The sequence below is a fragment of the Truncatella angustata genome (genome assembly GCF_020726525.1).
Source record: "Truncatella angustata strain MPI-SDFR-AT-0073 chromosome Unknown BKA67scaffold_2, whole genome shotgun sequence".
NCBI classification, from domain to species: domain Eukaryota; kingdom Fungi; phylum Ascomycota; class Sordariomycetes; order Amphisphaeriales; family Sporocadaceae; genus Truncatella; species Truncatella angustata.
In genome coordinates, this window is record NW_025763382.1 from 3663290 (window position 1) to 3681981 (window position 18692).

Here is an 18692-nt window from a genome sequence, read left to right on the forward strand (position 1 = left end):
AATGTTCAGTAGGCAATGGGCATATCATTGGACGTAGGCAAGCGTCTGAGAGCCATCAAACTATTCTACTACTTTGGGCCTGTCAGTTATTGCAACCTAATGCAAGTGCTCCTAGCCCAACAAATCATGTCAAATCATGAAAGTTCTCCGTTTTGAACGGTTTTCAATCGTAGCTACATACACGTCTGTCACTACTTGCTTGCATGACCTATGTTTGGAGGTTATTTTACATGTATGAACGCGTGGCTATTCTTGCGTGGGTTGTCACAAGACCATCGTCGTTGACCTCATTGATAGGCGTGCTCCCTCCGTAGAACCGCTTTCGGAAATCCGCGCATATACCTGCCGTACGAGGCCATCATGGCCTTTTTGGAGCATCGGAGGTTATCTTTGGGTGGGTCACATGGAGGTGGAATTCGATATTGCATTATGATGTATACAGGTCGGTCGTGAACGTGATCAGTCTCGATGCATGGACGGACCTCCTCAGATCTCACTCCTGTCATACCGAACCTTAGTACATGCAACCCCGCTGGTAGTCAGCCCTATGAAGGCTACGTGTATGCCCCCAATGGCCGGTACTTATCAATCGGAATGCTGCTCGCATAAGGATTTGATAATTTCATGTTAGCTTGACGAGGTGATACGCATGAGAAGCTTGCAATTAGTAGGGATAGTCGTCAACACTCAGGTTTGCAGTGCTGTTTACAGCTAATTACCATTCTGGTCCCAACTGAAAGTATGTCTAGGCAATAAAGTAGGAGCGTGTGTATCCGTCCCCGGAAAAGTCTCCCGAAAATGGAGAGGCATGGCATGTAGGTACAAATATTCTGATCTAGTTCATCGGGTGGTATACGGAGAGAGTGGTGTCAAAAGTAGCACATATACATGGCTGGTTCCAGAAAGCGCCCCCCCCCCTTTTTCAGCGATTTAGTGCCGCTTTCAGCGGACTTTCAGGGGGGGGGGGTGTGACAAGGGGCAGGTCCCGATTGAATTGCGGAGCTGCAGGGGAGTTTAACCTAGCTGCCTTAGCTGCCTATGGCCACCGTTTTCCTGGCTCAGAGATGCAGAGTGTTGTAAAGTTGGTGCTCATGATTGCTGCACATATTTGTGACAGATTTAAGGATAGACTACATGAGAGGGGAAGAGAAGAGGAGAGGAGAGGAGAGAAGTCGACGCGAAACCTTGTATTTTCTCCAGTGTCACAGGAAAACCGGCGTTTGCCATCGTTGAACTCCAATCTTATATTGGCGTTCCACATGCGAGGTACGAAGAAAGAAAGAAAGGCGCTTCGTTAACCTTGCGCATGTGTGCTGTGGGCACTAAATAGTGTCGAATCTCTGTCTTAGCGATCCACTGGAGGCTGAGGCGCGGGCCCTCCAATGGTCCCAAAATGGTCCCAAAATGGTCCCAAAATGGTCCCCTAACTTCCACGCCCAGGCACAACGAAGCACACTCTATCTAACCTTACTCTACTCCATCTGTAGACCACCAAACGCAATCGAATACCCCCTTGAACGAGCCACAGACGTGATCTTCTTGTACGACGGGTAGCCCGAAGCTCGAGGCCAAAAGAAAGAAAAAGAAGGAGAAGCAGAAGGAAAAGAACAAAAGCTCGAGCAGCGGGTAAGGAGCATACACGTCATTCTCCCCCAGATGGGCCTTTGAGCGCATCTTCGAGGCCGCGTCCTCGCCTACTGTATATCTCTATAGTACCTACAGCAGACCGAGGTTGAATCATAATGGCGGCCACGTCTTACAGCAATGGCTATAGCCATAGCAATAGCCACAATCCCGCCTATGGCCTGGTCCAGAGCGCAACCAATTCCTACTCGCCCTACAATCGCCCACCCTCGCCGTCCTCCGCAGCCGACAGCCCCCCGTCTGCATCGCAAAGATTGCTGGCTCGTCTGAGGATATATTGGCACGGCCGTGGAAAGAACCTGGCCTGGAACTTCCTCATGCAGGCCGCCCGCCGCGTCAAGGCCAACCTGGCCGCCCGCCGCCTCTTGAGCTTCCCGCACCTTCTGGTTCTGCTGTGGATGCTGGTCATGCTATGGGGCGAACGCTGGGCGTTCACAAGACAGGTACAGAGCTGCGACTGGGACCATTGGGAAGACTGGGTAAGTCCATATGGAAGATCCCCAAGCTATCCCCGAGCGCACTCGAGTTAACACATGTGTCTGTCCCTCCAGCCAGAAGAAGCAGCGCCCCATCGCTTGGTACTCGTCGCTGATCCGCAGCTCATTGATCCGCACTCGTATCCCGGGCGCCCGTGGCCCTTGAATCCTCTCACCTATACGATAACGGACAACTATATGCGAAGATCCTACAAGGCCCTGCAAAAGGACCTCAGGCCAGACACCGTCATGTTCCTCGGGGACCTGTTCGACGGTGGCAGGGAGTGGTCCACCGCACACGGCGAATTTGACGAGCCCGAGTGGATGCGCGGAGAGCGGCCTGCCGACGAGGCCAAATACGCAAAGAAATGGAACAAAAAGTACGGAGAGGACTTCTGGCTGCAAGAATACTTCAGATTCACCGATTTGTTTTACGCCAACTGGGCCCTGGGTGGCCTATCTCCAGGCGCCTGGCAAAGAGGTAGGAAGATAATTGCCAGTCTACCCGGAAACCACGACTTGGGTTATGGCCCCGGCGTCAAGCCGGTGGTGCGGAAACGCTTCAGCGCCTATTTCGGCGAACCCAACAGGGTTGACATCATCGGGAACCATACCTTCGTCTCTGTCGATGCTCTCTCCTTGAGCGCCGGCACTGACCCCAAGAAGAACGAATATCTCAACGGCATGAAGGCCATTTATAGCCCCGTCCACGAATTCCTCGACGACGTCGGGGCCGAGAAACGGAGGGCGGCCCAAAGGGAGCTCAAGTTTTGGAATGGGCAGATGGAGAACTTGAACTACGATCACAAAGTCGAGGAGATCAGTGACGCCGCCTTGAAGCCGTTACCCTCACTAGACGCAGGCGACAAGAGTCCAGATTTCCCAACTGTATTGTTGTCACACGTGCCTTTATGGCGGGACCCAGGAACACCTTGTGGTCCGTTAAGAGAACGGTCACCACCAACGAAGCCCCAAAGGGGCCAGACCGCGCCTGTCAATCCAGACCCCCGCAATGCCCTCCATAGCGTTGGTCATGGCTACCAGTACCGTAACGCCCTCACGGAAGAAGATTCTGTTCGGCTCATCAAAAGCATTGGAAACGTTGTCCAGGCGTTTTCAGGGGACGATCACGATTACTGTGACATAATCCACACCGAGACGAAGAACAAAGTTCGAGAAGTCACAGTCAAAAGTATCAGCATGGCCATGGGCGTTAAAATCCCCGCGTTCCAAATGGTCTCGCTCTACAACCCAATCGATGAGAAGGGCGAGTCTCTGCTTGCGGAAGGAATACCAACCCTGCAGACACACATGTGCCTGCTCCCCAAGCAGCTCTCGACATACACCACATACATCGCTTTAGCTATTTTGTCGCTTCTCATCCTCGCCATGAGAGCCTTCCTTGTGCCGGTTCTCAACCTGCAACCCTTTGCTCTTGATGTTGTTCCGCAAACGGATCCGTTGAGCTTGCCTACGTACAACAAGATGAAACGAATCGAAGCAGATCCCGAGGACGGCTACGGTGCACCCTCTTCGGGGCACTCGACCTCAAAGTTCCTTTCCGGGCGTACAAGGGCCCGTGGGGCATCTGTCACATCCAATGGCAGCGCACGTGGCATCTCGCCGAACCCGAAAGGCGGGAAATGGGGATGGGGTGGCGCGTCGCGTGGCCCCCGCATCGAGATACGGAGAGAGCTGTACGACGGGGGCAAGTCTCGCGGTGTCCAGTGGCAAGCATCGCGGCGGCCCAACTGGCGCTCTACACTTCAGACTCGTACCCAGCTCTTAGGGAGGGAGTTCTGGACGACGAGCTGGAGGGTCGCCTGGATGGTGCTCGGCTTCTTCGCGTATCTTACTTATGAGGGATAGCTGTACTGCATTATCAAGAGGGAAGAATGTGTATTGTTGAATTGTTGTATTCTAGATCATTGCTTAGAAAGGCGTTGGGGAGGGGTTTTTGCATTGCACAGGCGCGGCGGCATAAAATGGTTGTATATTGCCAGATCTGTACGAGGCATATTTGAAGGGAAAGTGGCACTGCACATGGGAGCGGGACGTGTATCATAGGGTGCTCACCATCGAGTCCGTCAGAGGGTATCACATACCTTGTCCGTAACTAATATATTGGCCAATGGTCAAAATTACCCATGTCAGATGATACCATGACACCGCCCAGCATCCCAGGCAGACTTGTATACAAGAGAACAGACAACAGGGAAGACATGCCAGGCTGCTAGAGCAACGGCTCCAGGTCTACCAAATGACAACATGACAGTGCCGAAGTGGCCGGGATTGTGAGGTCCTACGCGCTACAACCCGACCGCTACTCCGTTGCCCGGACCCTACAATGCATGGTGGCTTGTCACGTAAGAACACTGATGGGGGGGGGTATATTGATAGTATTTTATCGTGAGCACGACGACGCTTACACGGCAAGGTCATGAAGCAGTCCCCTTTTTCTGGGTCCTATATTGAATTGGGATATACGATATCCTTGAGTATTTGAGCGCCGTAATCACCAGGTATTTCCCAAATGATTCATTCCAATGAACCCCTCAGAATCCCCAAACCATAAACACATCTTTGATATGGTGGCAAAAAAAGAAGAGCCTCCCGTCATGTTGACATATATGGTCCCGAATCATGTCCGTTGAAACTCCAAAACAGCAAACTCCAACGCTGGTATCCTATATGGTAAAATAAAAATAAAAATAAAAAAGCATGTTATCCTTGAAGCCCAGTTGATGATGGCCTTGCGCAAAATAATGAGACATGGTGACCAAGACTTCCTCACGATCAATAGCTAAACTCGACATTGCCTAGCCCCATCGATTGTATTATCTTATCCTCCTCTGATCTGTTATCTCCATTGGTACCGGGGTCTGTATGGATCGTTTCTATGCTGTCGGTGGCGCTTGATCCAGTGACTGACGGTTGAAGTTCGTGCTCCGCTGGCGGTATGCCGCTGTTGGCAAATCCTTCGTCTCGTAATTGCTGAAAGCTCCAACTAGGTTCGAACTTCTTGCTGTGCCACGCATAATCCACGCGCTCGTACATTTCATCGATCTGCTCCAGGCTGATTTTGCTGGTTTCGAATACCATGCAGTACACGAACAGGCCGGACAGGACGCAAAAGGCACCCCATACATAAAACACCTTGGATCCCATATCCGCGGCACCAGCGCCCGTCCCTGTCATGTACGGTGTGCCGTAGGCGATGCCGAAGTTGAGAAGCCAGTTGGATGCTGTGGAGACGGACATGGCCTTTGCCCTGACCTTGAGGGGAAATATTTCGGCAGTGACTACCCAACATACGGGGCCCCAAGACGCAGCGTAGAAGAAAATGAAGAAGGATACAAAGATGATTAAAATCTTGCTAGAAGTTTCTCCGTCGACGTTGTTGGTCACACTGGCGAAGATGGCGATGGTAAGTTGACAGATAGACATGCCTATCGCACCGATGATCAATAGATTTCGCCGACCCCATGTCTCGACAACAAACAAGCCGGGCAACGTAGATACCACGTTGATAACGTTAGTGATGATGGAAATTAAGAATGGACTGTTCACGTCGACACCGTGGAAGAAGGTGGTCCCGTAGTACATGATGAAGTTGATACCAGTGAGCTGCTGTAGCATCTGCAGACCACAACCTGTCAGAGTTCGACGTCCTAGATGGGGTGCACCGAGGAAGATGTCCTTGTAAGAATCAGGCCCGAGGCTCATTTCGTAGTCGTGGTTGGCTTGAATCTCGGCAAGCTCCTCGACAAGCGCGGGATGCGTGATGTCCAAGCGTCGAAGTCGGCTGAGTGAAAGAGCGGCTGAGTCCTTCTGGCCTCTTTTGATGAGGTATCGTGGAGTTTCCGGAAGTATCAAGATACCGAGAGCCAGGATGCAAGCCCAGCTGAACTGTAAGCCGATGGGGATCCGGTAGGCAGCGGCACCATCCATCCCCTTCACTGCAATGTTGACCACAGACGATGTAAAGAGGCCGATGGTAATCGAAAGCTGATAGGCACAGACAAGTGTGCCACGAATCCATTTCGGGGCCATTTCCGACTGATAGAGGGGGACCAGGACCGACACGGCACCTACGCCGACACCAGCAAAGAACCTGTGGTTTGCATCAGCACTCACTATCAATGGATGCGTCCACTGGATATACACATACCGTCCCACCAAGAGCATCGGAATGGCATCGGCGCAGACCTGAAACACCACACCGAAACAGAAGACGCCAACTGATAAAAGGAGTGATAATCGACGGCCGAGAGTATCAGCACACGGTGCTGCGATCAAAGCACCAAGGGCGGTCCCGGCGCTGAGTATGGCGACAATAATGGCGGTTTGCGAGGGGGTTAACGCGGGTCCAGTGGAATCGTGGTAGCCTGTGCTGAATTGCTTCGTGAAAGCATCCATCGCCATGATGCCATTGATGGCGCTGTGCTGCATGTTAGCTGACAGACTGAGGTGCGACGGTGGAACAACACGGCACAGTAGAGCAGGTGTGACTGTGTCGCTGTTGCGGGCTGCTCACCCAGTATCGTATCCGAACAGCAGGCCGCCGGTAGCGACGAACAAGCCAACCATGATGGCTGGCGCTGAGGAACCGGCGACATTGTCGGGTTTGTGCCAGCCCATGGCTATCGCCATGGTGAAGGTGTTTGCGTCGTCAATCCAGGATTACGTGTCGAGGGCCGAATCGTTTGTAGTCGATTGAGTGAAAGGGTCAATGTTGGAAGCGATTTTGCGGGTTCCCATTGATGGAGATGGAGGCAGTTGTAGTGGGTAATAATAGAGTAGAGTTTCCAAAGTGGAGAAGCGAGAACTCAGCAGAGGGAAAAGGCGGGAGAACGTGAGAGAGGGAAAGTGAGGATCAGCACAGCGCCGGGTCGTGCTGGGGGCCTGGGAGTGGCTCGTCTGGATGTGAAGGGGGGTGGTGGTGGTGGTGGTGGTGGAAGGGGGGCCCGTGGACCTTTGAATGGGTGTCTGCTCTCTCTAACGAGGACATCAGCAGCGACAGCAGCACTGAGATGAGAAGAGAGACCGCAGACGCCTCAGCTGGCTGGCTGGCAGCCACGACGACGCGGACTAGGACTGGGGCCCTGGATGGGACGAGTCTTGGGAAGACTTTGGGGGAGGTCTTGGAGACTCTTGGGACTGGCGGCGGCGCGGTGCAAAGTGCCCACACCAGGGCTGTCGGCACCCTATTGGTCTGGCTGTGGCGTGTGGATGCGCTCTAAGCGAATGCATCGACGAGGACCAAAGCAGGTAAGCGCATTGCGTACAACGGGTTTGCGCCTAGGCAAGCTGGTGCTGGAGCCGGACACATCCTAGTCATCCTACTCTAGCCTGACTGGCTCATCCGGCTCTCGCCAAGTCCCCAATGATCGAAGCCAGTGCTTGTTCGTGCAGGTCACCGTCTCTACAGAGCAATATTTGAAATTCCAACCTGGCTGCCTCGCTGGACCGGATCGCTGCTGACGGTCTTGTTTTGCAGCGCTACTAAAATATGGCTTGTGGCACAACAGGCTGGTGAAGATGGTACCTAGCTCAGCACGAACGAGGCATTCTGTCTTTTGCTGTTTTTGGGTGCGCTGCTCGTATCCACATTGAGTGCTGCAGTTTGACCTCTGATTGGCGTTGTTTGGCAGGATGGAGTTCAAGCTGAGTTCACTACCCAATTTGAGAAAAGAAAATCATTCTGGGGTATAGTGCGCCGATCAAGGCAGTGCTTGCTGCTGTTGATGAGCACTTTAAAAAGACAATCATGTGTGTTGGGGGCAGATCCAAGGTGCTTCCATCGACAGGGCTACCATTCCAGCAGGTGACCGACTCCGCAAACGGCCACATCTTGGAGGTCTCCAAATCTGAATAAGGGAAGCTGCATGGATTGCATGCAGCGTATTTCACTCATGCCTCTTGGCGCAGGAGACTTGGTTGTGCGCTACCATGCTGCTGCTATCGTCTTGTGGTGCACTTGAATTATAATTCCTGTAGCCCTATTCAGCGGTCCATGTCGCAGCATCTGATGCCAATGCCGGACTCAATTCCAGAGCAACGGAAGCGCTTTTCTTTGCCCTGTTGGTTCAAGAAGCGAAACTCCCAAAATCCATCGATCTCCTTGCTTGTAGCGCACCACTGCTAGCGGTCATGATCACAATACGGCTCACGATGTGAGATAAATGCTGAGCATGTTGCGGAGTAAGGTGGACAGTATACGACTCAGGGATAGCGCAGTGAGCTTGTTGTTCAGCCCAACGCCTTATCATTATACCCATCATAAATTTGGGGCGGTGAATGGGATGCAAAAGCGACGACTGCCATTCTGGGAACTCCGTGTGCTTGCTTGCTCATTGAGTGTGGCCTCCTGATGGGTCAAATTCCAGACTGACTCGAAGCCGATGGGCTGGCTCGATTGATCTAAGACAATTTGCGGGGAAAACACGTCTAAAGCTTCCCCGGGTAGTGGGTCCTGTCAGTTGCCAGTCCCACTGATGCGAGCCAGCATCTTATTATTAATTCATTCGGGCCTGTTTCCCCAGCATCAACAATATTGAGGTAATCAGCGTGGTCACATTCATTGACCACTCCGTTGACAAAGTTAATTGCGTTTTGATTCCTCTGCTCTCCTTATTTATTTGAAAAAAAAAAAACCCCCCCCCAGAGTCCAACCTGTCGAGATTTGGGCGTTGGCACCGGCCATCTGGATCGCTCGTCACTTCGTGCAGGATCTTGCGCTGCAGCTGTCCGCCAGGCCATGGTTCGTGCCCGGTGGGATGAACCAACCTCTGTGAAATCATCAGCACCGAGATGTAGCTGCAAGTACCCTCCAACCCGAAAAGAATACGAAATACATACATAAATCTTTGGATTGTTGTCTGCCCCCATGCCTTCTAAATGTGTTTAACAAGTGTAGAAAATGCCTGGGATGTGTTTCATTTGTCATCATCAATTGTTGAATTCACTTCGGTTATGCTGTCCGTGAAGAGAGGTATTCAAACCCGGATGCCGCGGGTGGACGGTTCGTACACCAAGGCCACTAAGACAAAGTGCATATGCCCGTTCACGCTTCGAGCCCTTCGTGTCCTAGCATTAACTCTATGTCTAGAACGGAAGATTGTTTCTCATCATCCGTACATTTCTCTAGGTAAGCCGCCATCGGACAGTGGGCAATTGCAGCTGCTACTTTTGGGAATGGCAAATGATTTGGTAATATGGTTTTAATTAGGGTCAATTATAACATTCCATGAGTCCAAGGCTGCTTCACGCTTTCAGCGAACATTAGAAACAGCACTTCCGGTAACACATCAATCAATATCTTCCCAAATGACATTTGGAACTCGTGCTGAACCGGCTTGGGAGAAAAGGAAAGGGGACGAAAAAAAAAAAAAAAGGGGGCGCAAAAGCGAAGTAAGACACCACGCTTGCGTACTTCTGTCAAAGTGAGTCAGCGGCTGGCAACAACTTTCAGCCCATGCAAAACACAGCTTGAAATGGCTTTTTATTGAATTTTTCTTCTGTTTGTCGAATGCAAAATATTAAATACAAGGAAATATATATAATAGAGCTGCAAGTCTTGATCGTCTTATTACGGCGCCTCCAATTCTTACCTACTCTCCATGTAGCAATATCATAAAAGATCACAGCATCCAAATAAAATATGCGTCTCTTCCGTCCACCTTGCCCGGTCTTGGGGTTCACAGAAGCATTCCTTCGCTGACATGACTGCCTTGCACCTCCAACCCCTTACTAGTGTGAACAAAAGAAAGAGAATCCGCAGGGGAGTCGTTCTGTACACGGGATACTACCTGGCTACCGGGTTTCTTCCGGCCTCACTGCAGTGATAATGCAAGGTCATCCTTTTGATTGTAGCACAGCATTCGCTCAGACCGAAGCTGCAAGGGTTCAATACACTCCGTACGTCACCTCAGCGGCATTTGGCGACGCTGTGGCGATGAAATAGGGAGATGAGAGAAAGTCGTTGCACAGAGGAAACATACTTCTCCTTTGTAGAATATGAAGATTTCTAACCTTCGGTAATTCTCTCGTATAAAACCTAAGCGTTTTTAGATGGAGGATAATACAAAGCCAGCTTTTATTAGCATCTAGAACTACCAATTCGTACCTCTACAAAGCTGAATTGCTAACTGAGCCGGATCCCTACATGCCGACGTCTACATCCTCTAAGCAAGAGACTATCATGGCAAGTTGTGGGAAAGAAAATATGACCTGAAGCAAATCCGAGCCTGGGCTGTTGTGGTTATCTATCAAACGCCAACATGTCTTCATACGAAAGTACAGTACATCCATTGCGCCACAACCTACTTCGTCAAAACTGTATGTCATCCGGATCGTGCCCTTTTCGCGCAGGATGTTGCCTTCTGAGCGCAGCGCAGGGATACCGAAGCCATCGGATCCCCGTCCGTCTAAACATTCTTATATTTTCAAAACCATGCGTAAGCTACAACCACTAAGGAGACCATTTCACAGCAAATGGCGTTTGGCGACTCGCTTTCTGACCCTTTTTCTATCCCATGCCCAGGACAATAGGCTACTCTGCAGACCTGTCACTAGCTGTTCAAATCTACACAGCCGCAATGCTGCTTTATGCCTGGATATACGACATGAGTCAACGTGGATAGCTATTCGATCTGCCCCTTAGCCTAGTAAATTTTTATAGATCTCGCACGGGAATCTTACTGTGGATGTGGCGTTTGTCATGTCAGGTCAAATTACGGTAGGTGACACAACAATGAGGGCGTGATATGGGGCCCATCAACGAATTGAGAAATGTTTAGAAAACGTCATCCGCCAGTCGTATAAACATTTAATGGAGGACGATTGGTGTTGCAATCACGTCGAATGATAGGATAGTGGCAGGCCCTGAGGCTATCCCAAAGTATTTGTTCACGAAAAATATCAATACAGAAGCAGCTCCTTCGCGAAAGGTGGTCAGAGCATCGGGTAATCCCAATCGGTTGTACGTATCTCGAGAAAGGGAGTTGTCACGTGTGATTGATGGGCCATGTTGGTGGGCGTCGACAGCAGCAAAGGTGATGTTCATACTGTGAATGCATTCGAAGTGACAACTATAGATACAGCTATAATCTACGCCGAGGTATTTTGTGATATCCACTTGCATCATTCAAGGATGATGCGGAGGGTATCTGACCGCCATAATCCAAAAACCTTACCCAATGCGCCGCAAGCAATGTAAGACATGATGAGATATTTAGATCTCAAGTGTAACTTCCTGCCCCTTCACCCGCCCTATCACCTGTTGAGGGGCGTACTTGGGAATGACCTCGTCGTCGTGCAACATCTCAAACTCCTCCGTGGCATCACGGCCCATGAAGTTCATGATAGCCTGTGGACCACCGGGATGCTCCTCCAACCAGTTCGAGAGATCCATGACAACACCTTTGACGACGACCCATAGATCCTCCTTTGTGTTGTGCTTGGCGACTTCCTCCAAGGTAAATTCCTTTTCAGGGACTTCGAATTTCTTGGCGCTCTGAGGCTTGGAGGCATTCTCAGAAGACTTGCCAGCATCGGCCTTAGGAGTGGGGCCGGTTGCGGTGGTGTTGCCGACGTTTGTTGACGAGCCTGAAGCACCGTTGCCCCATTCTACTGAGACCTTACCGGGCTGTGACGGATCAATGTGCAGAGAGATCTGACCCAGACGGGCTGCGGCACCACCTGCGGCAGTGTTGTTGAGTGCTTGTTGGAACAGATAGTTGCTTGCTGTGTCACCGGCAACACGACCATAAACGACACAACCAAGCAGGGACGAACCTCCGAGACGGTTGGCACCGTGAACACCACCGGCCAACTCACCGCAGGCGAAGAGGCCGTCGAATGGCTTCAGGTCTTTGTTCAAGACCTGGGCCTTGTCGTTGATCTCAATACCACCCATGGTGAAGTGGAGAACCGGCTCCATTACCGCGACATGGAAGTCGTCATCAATATCAACTGGCAAGTTGTGGAAGAACTTCTTGCCCCATGGGTCCTTTTGCTTGCCATCGGCAATGGCGTTATAGGTCTTGAAAGTGCTTTGAAGGTGGTCGGGCGAGCAGCCAATCTCCTTGGCGAGCTCCTTGCCAGTCATCTTCTTCATCAGACCACGGCCAGAGTAGTGGCGAGTATGGAAGTCCAGGGTGTTTGAAGCTTTCGAGTTCAGGATAAGGCGAATTGGGAACTTGCCGTTGTCCTTCTCCTTCCACATCATGCCGGAGACGTAATCTCTGTGGCCAAGCTCGTCGCAGAATCGGTCACCGTCGGCGTTGAGAAGTAGACCACCCTCACCACGGAGAGCCTCAGCAGCCAAAAACTTCCACTTGGATCCAGGGTCCTTGGGGTCAACGAGACCAGTAGGGTGAACCTGAACCTTGTCCATGTCGATGCCGTTTCCACCAATAGCCATGACCATCTTCTGGCCGTCACCAGTGGCGTGTGAACCGTTGGTGGTAGCAAGACCAAAGGTGTCGGGTCGGTGCTCCTTCAACAAAGAACCCTCGCCGAAATCAGCAGCATAACCACCAGTTGCCAAGATAACTGGGCCATCAAGACTTTGGCTTTCTCCATTGTATTCGTATGTAATACCAGTGACATTGTTGCCGTCCTTGTTGAGGCCGGTGACGCGGGCCTTCTTGATGATCTGGACTCGTTCCGGCTCGTTTTCGGCGAGGTCTTCCAACCTCTGCATGAGGGCGTAGGTGATGGCCATACCAGGGAATTTGGCATCATGACCTCTGTGAGTTCTTGGTTGGGAGTGGCCGCTGTACAAAAGGTTAGAACTCGGGATCAGATGCATTCGAGGGGTTCGCCATTACTCACCCTAGTCGCGAAACAAGGGTCAGATCAAGGTTGAAGACATCTTGCAACCACTCGACGGCGGCAGCAGACTTGTATGTAAGAACCTTGATGAGATCTGGTCTCGCCTTGTCACGGGCGGACTTCAATGTGTCGTCGTAGAATTGTTTCACGCTGTCTTGAATCTTGTGGTCGACTTGCGTACGGGTCAAGGCACCGTTGATTCCAGATGTGGCTTTAGTGGAGTTTCCACCAAAGAAACCTGGTTCGAAGCGAGGTGAGTTAGAAGGGTGCAGCTCGTGGTACACAGCCTCTGCATGCAGTTGCGTGCTTACCTTGCTTGTCAAGAACGACTACATTGCCACCGGCCAAATAGACTGTGTGCGCAGCACTCAAGCCGGACACTGCGGAATTGCATGGTCAGTTTCATGTGATCTGGATCAGGCGACATTGACGTCGGTCAGCGGGGACAGCTGGGAGAGGGTCTTACATCCACCACCGACGACGATTACTCTCGGAGCCATCTTGGAAGCGGGTGGTATAGATAAAGGACTATCAATGCAGGATAATGGTACAGCGCACGAAATGATGATGGCTGGATGTCTGGCGATAAGAGAGGATTGTTGGGAGGGAGAAGGAAGTCAAGTTGGAGGAATGCGAACGAGCAGGTGATAGATAGATATTGTATTCGCCGCGTTGCTATGGACCGAAGCTAACTCCGTCCTCTGTGAAATGCTGGAACGCTGATTCGTGAGCCGAGGTCAGAGCATGGGCAGGGGTTCCAGCTAGTTCCAGCATCAGAAGCTCAGGAATAGCGCCCATTTGAGCACTAAAACCAAACCCATAGTAATAATGGCCCGAGGCGCAAACGATAACATTCTCCACCCGAAGAGGGTCGTGGGGTCGAAACACTATGTACTTCCACAGTACGGGGTGTGGAACTTGGAAATGGCCATCATTTCTCCCTTCCAAGGGGGACACGAGAATCGAATGACCTAATTCTGTGGTTGTTTTCACAGCACAGATTCATCAGCCTCTCTCGTCCAATTAGAGGCATATAAATATGTATATGCATCATTGATTTCAACCTCGAGAACTACCGCGACATAAAGACGTCCGAGTCTCGCTGCAACTTTTGCCCGAGGTTTGTCTCTAGCGTTCAAATGGGCCAAAGGGTAATCGCTATCATGTAAACTCCATATACAATGATCCGTAGAGGTAACTGGCGCTCAAGTTTCAACCCTTTCATTTTAAGTCTTATTTTCATGTTTTTCTTTCCTTCCTCCACTAAAGAGAACGAACACGCTCAAGGATGCTTGCATGCATTACCATTCCTGGCAGTGAAGATGCAGACAATTGTGAATCGCTAGCGCTTCTCCGCCCGAGTCACTGGGCTCGTTTCGGGAAGAATACCGACGCCTCGAGTCGAGGCAACATTCGCCGATTTTCGTCAGTTCTAGCACCGAGAGCGGCTTCCCCCACAGTGTGGACTAAGATCCGGGAATGGAGAACGTGGGGAACTCTGGGGGTTAATAACGTCCGAGAGACAGACGTCAACAAAAAAACAAAATTTTAATCCTTTTTCGTCCTCCGAAACTGTTATTCTTTCAAATGTCTTTCTCCGTTGTAGTGTTCGTCAACCTCACATGGTGTTGTGAAATCTCTACCGACATGGCACCGGGAACTTTTGACATGTGAAGAGCGGCAAACCCCAGGTCTCAACTAGCCACTCACTAAAGGTACCAACCATATCACGCGGGGAAGCCCGTAGTGGGCACGGCTTCCCCCACAGATCGAGTACAGGCGTGTCATTGCTGTCAGATGATCATGCTACCACAGTAGAAGCAACGTCCCAGGTGGTAAACAGTGGTTGTTGGAATTTGGCATGTGAAAACGCGACTACTTCTACAACTCAGACGTCATGCAACCCGACCCGAGCAGCCTGGCTACGACGGCACACATATCGTCTCTACCAGTTGTCGCAACTGATCTTGCGGAAGATGGATCACAGATGGAACGATGAGTACTTTTACAGTGCTCTACACGTGGTCAGCCTGGACATAAGTTGAAGTGCTGGATTTCGTCGACTGCCACATGCGATGCGATGCAGCTAAAAACTGAACTTGGTACTATTGCGGGTAGGGTCTTGTCTTACGCTTTTTAGTACGTGCCGCATAACCCTGCAGATTGGCCAATATTATAGTATGCTCTTCGAGATACAGTGCTCGTGAAGGACTCAACGTTACGATTTTTTTTAAAATTACCAAATACTCAGATCGCAGCCCCGCCTCCCTCGAGGAAGAGCTCTCGCTCCGGTGGCAGGCAGCCGAAACGCTGCGGCAATACCTTCAGAGTGGTGTAACATAACACCGGGATAACATAGAAAGATCGCTCTGATTGGCATATAATTAGATGGGTTGCTATAAAATTCCATTGACCTGACTCATCCATCCTCCGAAAACGAGGGTTGGGAACGGTGGTGTCTTGGCGTTGCTGATCGTATCTCTGCAGATTGTCATCAGACCTAGGACCCGGCTCAACATATCTGAAGAGAGACTCAACGCAGCACGGCTCTTGCAATTATGGGTACGTCTGAAAGATAGTAAAATTGCTCAGATTACGAGCAAGTATCAGTATTCACTGCCGCTTGGTTTTTATTCTTGACTTTGGTTACTCTATAATTCTCAGCCATAGACTCTGGTCTCCCACGGCTCCTACCTACACCCTACCGCACTAGATTGAAGTCGATTTGCAACCGATCAGACTTCCAAGCAATGGCTTCCTTTGGAATATATCTGTCCATCAGTCGTAACAGATCAAGGTCTACGTTTGAGACATCCGTAATGTAGGTGGATAAGCTGTCAATGACGAAATACTGGGGATCTCGTGCTGAAAGTCGAGCATTCCTCTCAGAGGTGATGGACGATTTGAAAAATGTCATGATTGCTGGACTTTGAACAGCCACTGCTGAAACACCTGAGCTCTTGTGAAAATGCTCACATTGAGTCCAGTCCTGTTTTAATGGAGCTGTAATATATCGTCGTATGCTACTTTGCCTCCGAGTCGTAGAAATGCAATTCCAGTGCGCAATTCCCTGACGCGCGAAACTCTCGTTACGAAGAAAGGTTGGGTGCTCGATAAAGTGCTCTCGTTTCAAATTAACGCGCAAGCATCCTGCTGGTACACAGTCTCTTATAAGAAGCGATTCGCGTTGGGTCCCATTCCTCTTGTATCCGGCGGGTGGTATCTTGTAGACTATGACCGTGTGGCGACGCTCTGTCAAGGCGCATTCGCGGCTCTCTTGGTTCACTATCAATAGCGGGGACACCAGGTTTCGAGTTGGCAGGAGTGTTCCTGTTTTGGCGCAGAAAAAGACAAGTCGCGAGCAGTATTCATCTTCCAACGCATCTTCCCAGATCTTTAGCCGTAGCTCTTCAGGAAGTTGATCAAAATAAATTAAAGACATTTTGAAGGTATGTAAGTTACTCAAGAACTTTAGAGCATGGTTGAAGTTCGGTCATGTGGTAATATTGTGGCGGTGCATTCATGTGGCGTTGTGTATTTCTTTTGGGATTGTGATGAGGTTGTAATGAACAAGAGGGTGAGGAGAGCATGACTCGCTCAAATGCCCGGCAAGTTATAGTAGATATATATCTCGACTACAGATTCTCGCTCATTAGTTCCTGTGAATGTGTAACAGGTGGAAACATGGGCCAGAAATTTTTTCGAGATTTACCTAGCAACATTCAAATAATTAAAGCGACCGTGGTAGTCATAAAGATTAGGCGTGTCATGACGCCTATGCTTGAGGAAATATCACGTGAGGGATAGAGGGCTTTGGAAATAGAATAGAGGTTGTTCTTCAGTGGAAATGACGACTGTCTATCGATACCAATTAGCTAATCTGCAAATATCTGGATAACTTGCCAAGAAACTCTTTACACGTCAAAACCTCTAGCTCGCATTCACCTTCAATCTGCGCTTGTGTCTCGAGATCCCCTCTCACGTTCCTTTCCCGCGTATCGTCTTCAGTAGATTTATCATACTGTTATTCTCGATCACAGTATGAGTGCGCACAGAGTCGGCATGGGCGTTAGTGCTTAAACCTTTCCCGTGGCGGCTTCTGTACTGGTTAACAGCCCCACAAGAGCTTCATTCATGCCGTCATGTCGCCAATGGACGTACTCGGAATAAAAGGAAGCGAGATATATACTGGTCTCGTCTCAAGTCGGGTCTTCCGTGGTAGAGAAAACGACTACTGTCGCATTTATATTGGGTAACAACGCATGGTGTTAAAATAGACAAAAACGTTTCATGATTTGTAGTCTTCTACAAAAATTCCCCCTTCCCCCCCCCCCCCCAAATCAGGCATCGCAGCTCCGTATGTAAGTTTGTCAAACACGTCAAGGACATATTGGTGAAAAACTATTGCTTCCACGCCGTGGACGTGAGTTGGTGCTATCGTTCTTGATTGTGGTAGAAGACACACTGGATACTTTTAAGGGCTGTTAACTGCAAAGGTAGTATGATAGAGCAGATATCAAGTGGTATCTCTGTAGTAATTTGGGATGTTTTTGCTTTGTTTAACAGAGGTGATTTGTGCTGGTCACGTTGTTTGTATCCGGATGTCTTGAAGTGGAAAACTCTCGATATATCTGAACTAACATCTTGCAAGCGAGGCACTTCCACGGAAAAAAATTTGCCTGGTTCCCTAGCTTTGAGGAGAACGTTAATGAGACGATGGTCTCGTTGAAACGAGAAAAAAAAGTGTTGAACATAGTTGTTTATTGCAAAACACTGTACATATTGCCCATGGCTCCGCGCAAGTTTCATCAGATATTCAGAAGAGCCTTTTGAGGGCATATGATAGATGATGAAAGAGTTCAACAAGACTTTAAGCTTGCCGCTGAAAATGCCCAATCTTGATATCCGTTTCAGAGCGTAGGCCACTTGCCACTTTCGACCTCTGTTTTTGCTCTCTTGCATTTACACTAGCGAGGCAGCAAAGCGTCGTTCGACTAATATCAGCCTAGCTTATAGGCACAAATATGAAGATTTAGGTCTATAAAAGAAGTTCTCAAGTACAAGGGCAGCCTCTCGAAAGAATTGGAAGTTCACTTCTAACATCAGTTAATTCAAAGATGCTAAAACCGCTGCGTATTATGCATGTAGAACGTGTAAAAATGTCTGATGGTCCGATTTCGATTATGTTGTCACGAATTCTCATTGTAATTTGCATGATCCAGAGGCCGACACAGCTTGCTGATGCTCTGGTCCAACTCCTGAGTGGAGTTGGCAACGCTCACTTCAAGCATAGGGTCTGAACTACCTTAGGTGCAAGGCAGCATCAGGTCCAAAACATACAGAAACTACGTAGCTTGATGCGTCTGGGAACAACTACCAGCACCATCTACCTATTGTCCCATTTCTTGTACAAATGACGTAACTATGCACGGGAATGGAAATTTGTTAATTTGCGAGGTGATGAGGCCGGGTGAGAGTTTGGGTGCATTAAATGGAAACCAAACAAGTTATTTCATCTATATGTATACAGTCGTAAGAAGACCCAACGCCAACACGGGACTGTGTTGGCCCGTGACCACAACCGATTACCGATTACGCCGGCTATCAGAACCATGCTTTTCTGCCCATCAAAGAATCCGTGCGAAATGATGTCCTCCGCAAACTGTTCACTAGCGGTCTCCGCCACTAGATGAGTAACATCATGAGTGTGCTTTGCGGATGCCCAACCCGACG

The 18692-nt window shown here is 49.9% G+C and overlaps 4 protein-coding genes across 4 annotated transcripts; 1 reads left to right on the plus strand and 3 right to left on the minus strand.

Annotated features, from left to right (window-relative positions):
* Positions 1-1381: 1381 nt before the first annotated feature.
* BKA67DRAFT_554898 (calcineurin-like phosphoesterase) lies at positions 1382-4251 on the plus strand. The gene is made up of 2 exons (XM_046102021.1): positions 1382-2123; positions 2196-4251. The coding sequence occupies exons 1-2, from the start codon at positions 1743-1745 to the stop codon at positions 3987-3989; spliced, it is 2175 nt and encodes a 724-aa protein (XP_045961532.1). The 5' UTR covers positions 1382-1742; the 3' UTR covers positions 3990-4251.
* Positions 4252-4916: 665 nt separating this feature from the next.
* BKA67DRAFT_513377 (general substrate transporter) lies at positions 4917-6761 on the minus strand (the record flags this gene model as incomplete). Its single annotated transcript, XM_046097561.1, has 3 exons — positions 4917-6234; positions 6292-6561; positions 6658-6761. 3 exons carry the CDS (start codon positions 6759-6761, stop codon positions 4917-4919), a joined length of 1692 nt encoding a protein of 563 aa, XP_045961533.1.
* Positions 6762-11355: 4594 nt separating this feature from the next.
* On the minus strand, positions 11356-13459 carry BKA67DRAFT_513325 (putative fumarate reductase Osm1; the record flags this gene model as incomplete). The annotated part of the gene is made up of 4 exons (XM_046097557.1): positions 11356-12901; positions 12960-13197; positions 13271-13339; positions 13426-13459. The coding sequence occupies 4 exons, from the start codon at positions 13457-13459 to the stop codon at positions 11356-11358; spliced, it is 1887 nt and encodes a 628-aa protein (XP_045961534.1).
* Positions 13460-15181: 1722 nt separating this feature from the next.
* BKA67DRAFT_554913 (uncharacterized protein) lies at positions 15182-16508 on the minus strand. Its single transcript, XM_046102022.1, has one exon. The coding sequence runs from the start codon at positions 16399-16401 to the stop codon at positions 15661-15663; it is 741 nt and encodes a 246-aa protein (XP_045961535.1). The 5' UTR covers positions 16402-16508; the 3' UTR covers positions 15182-15660.
* Positions 16509-18692: the final 2184 nt, after the last annotated feature.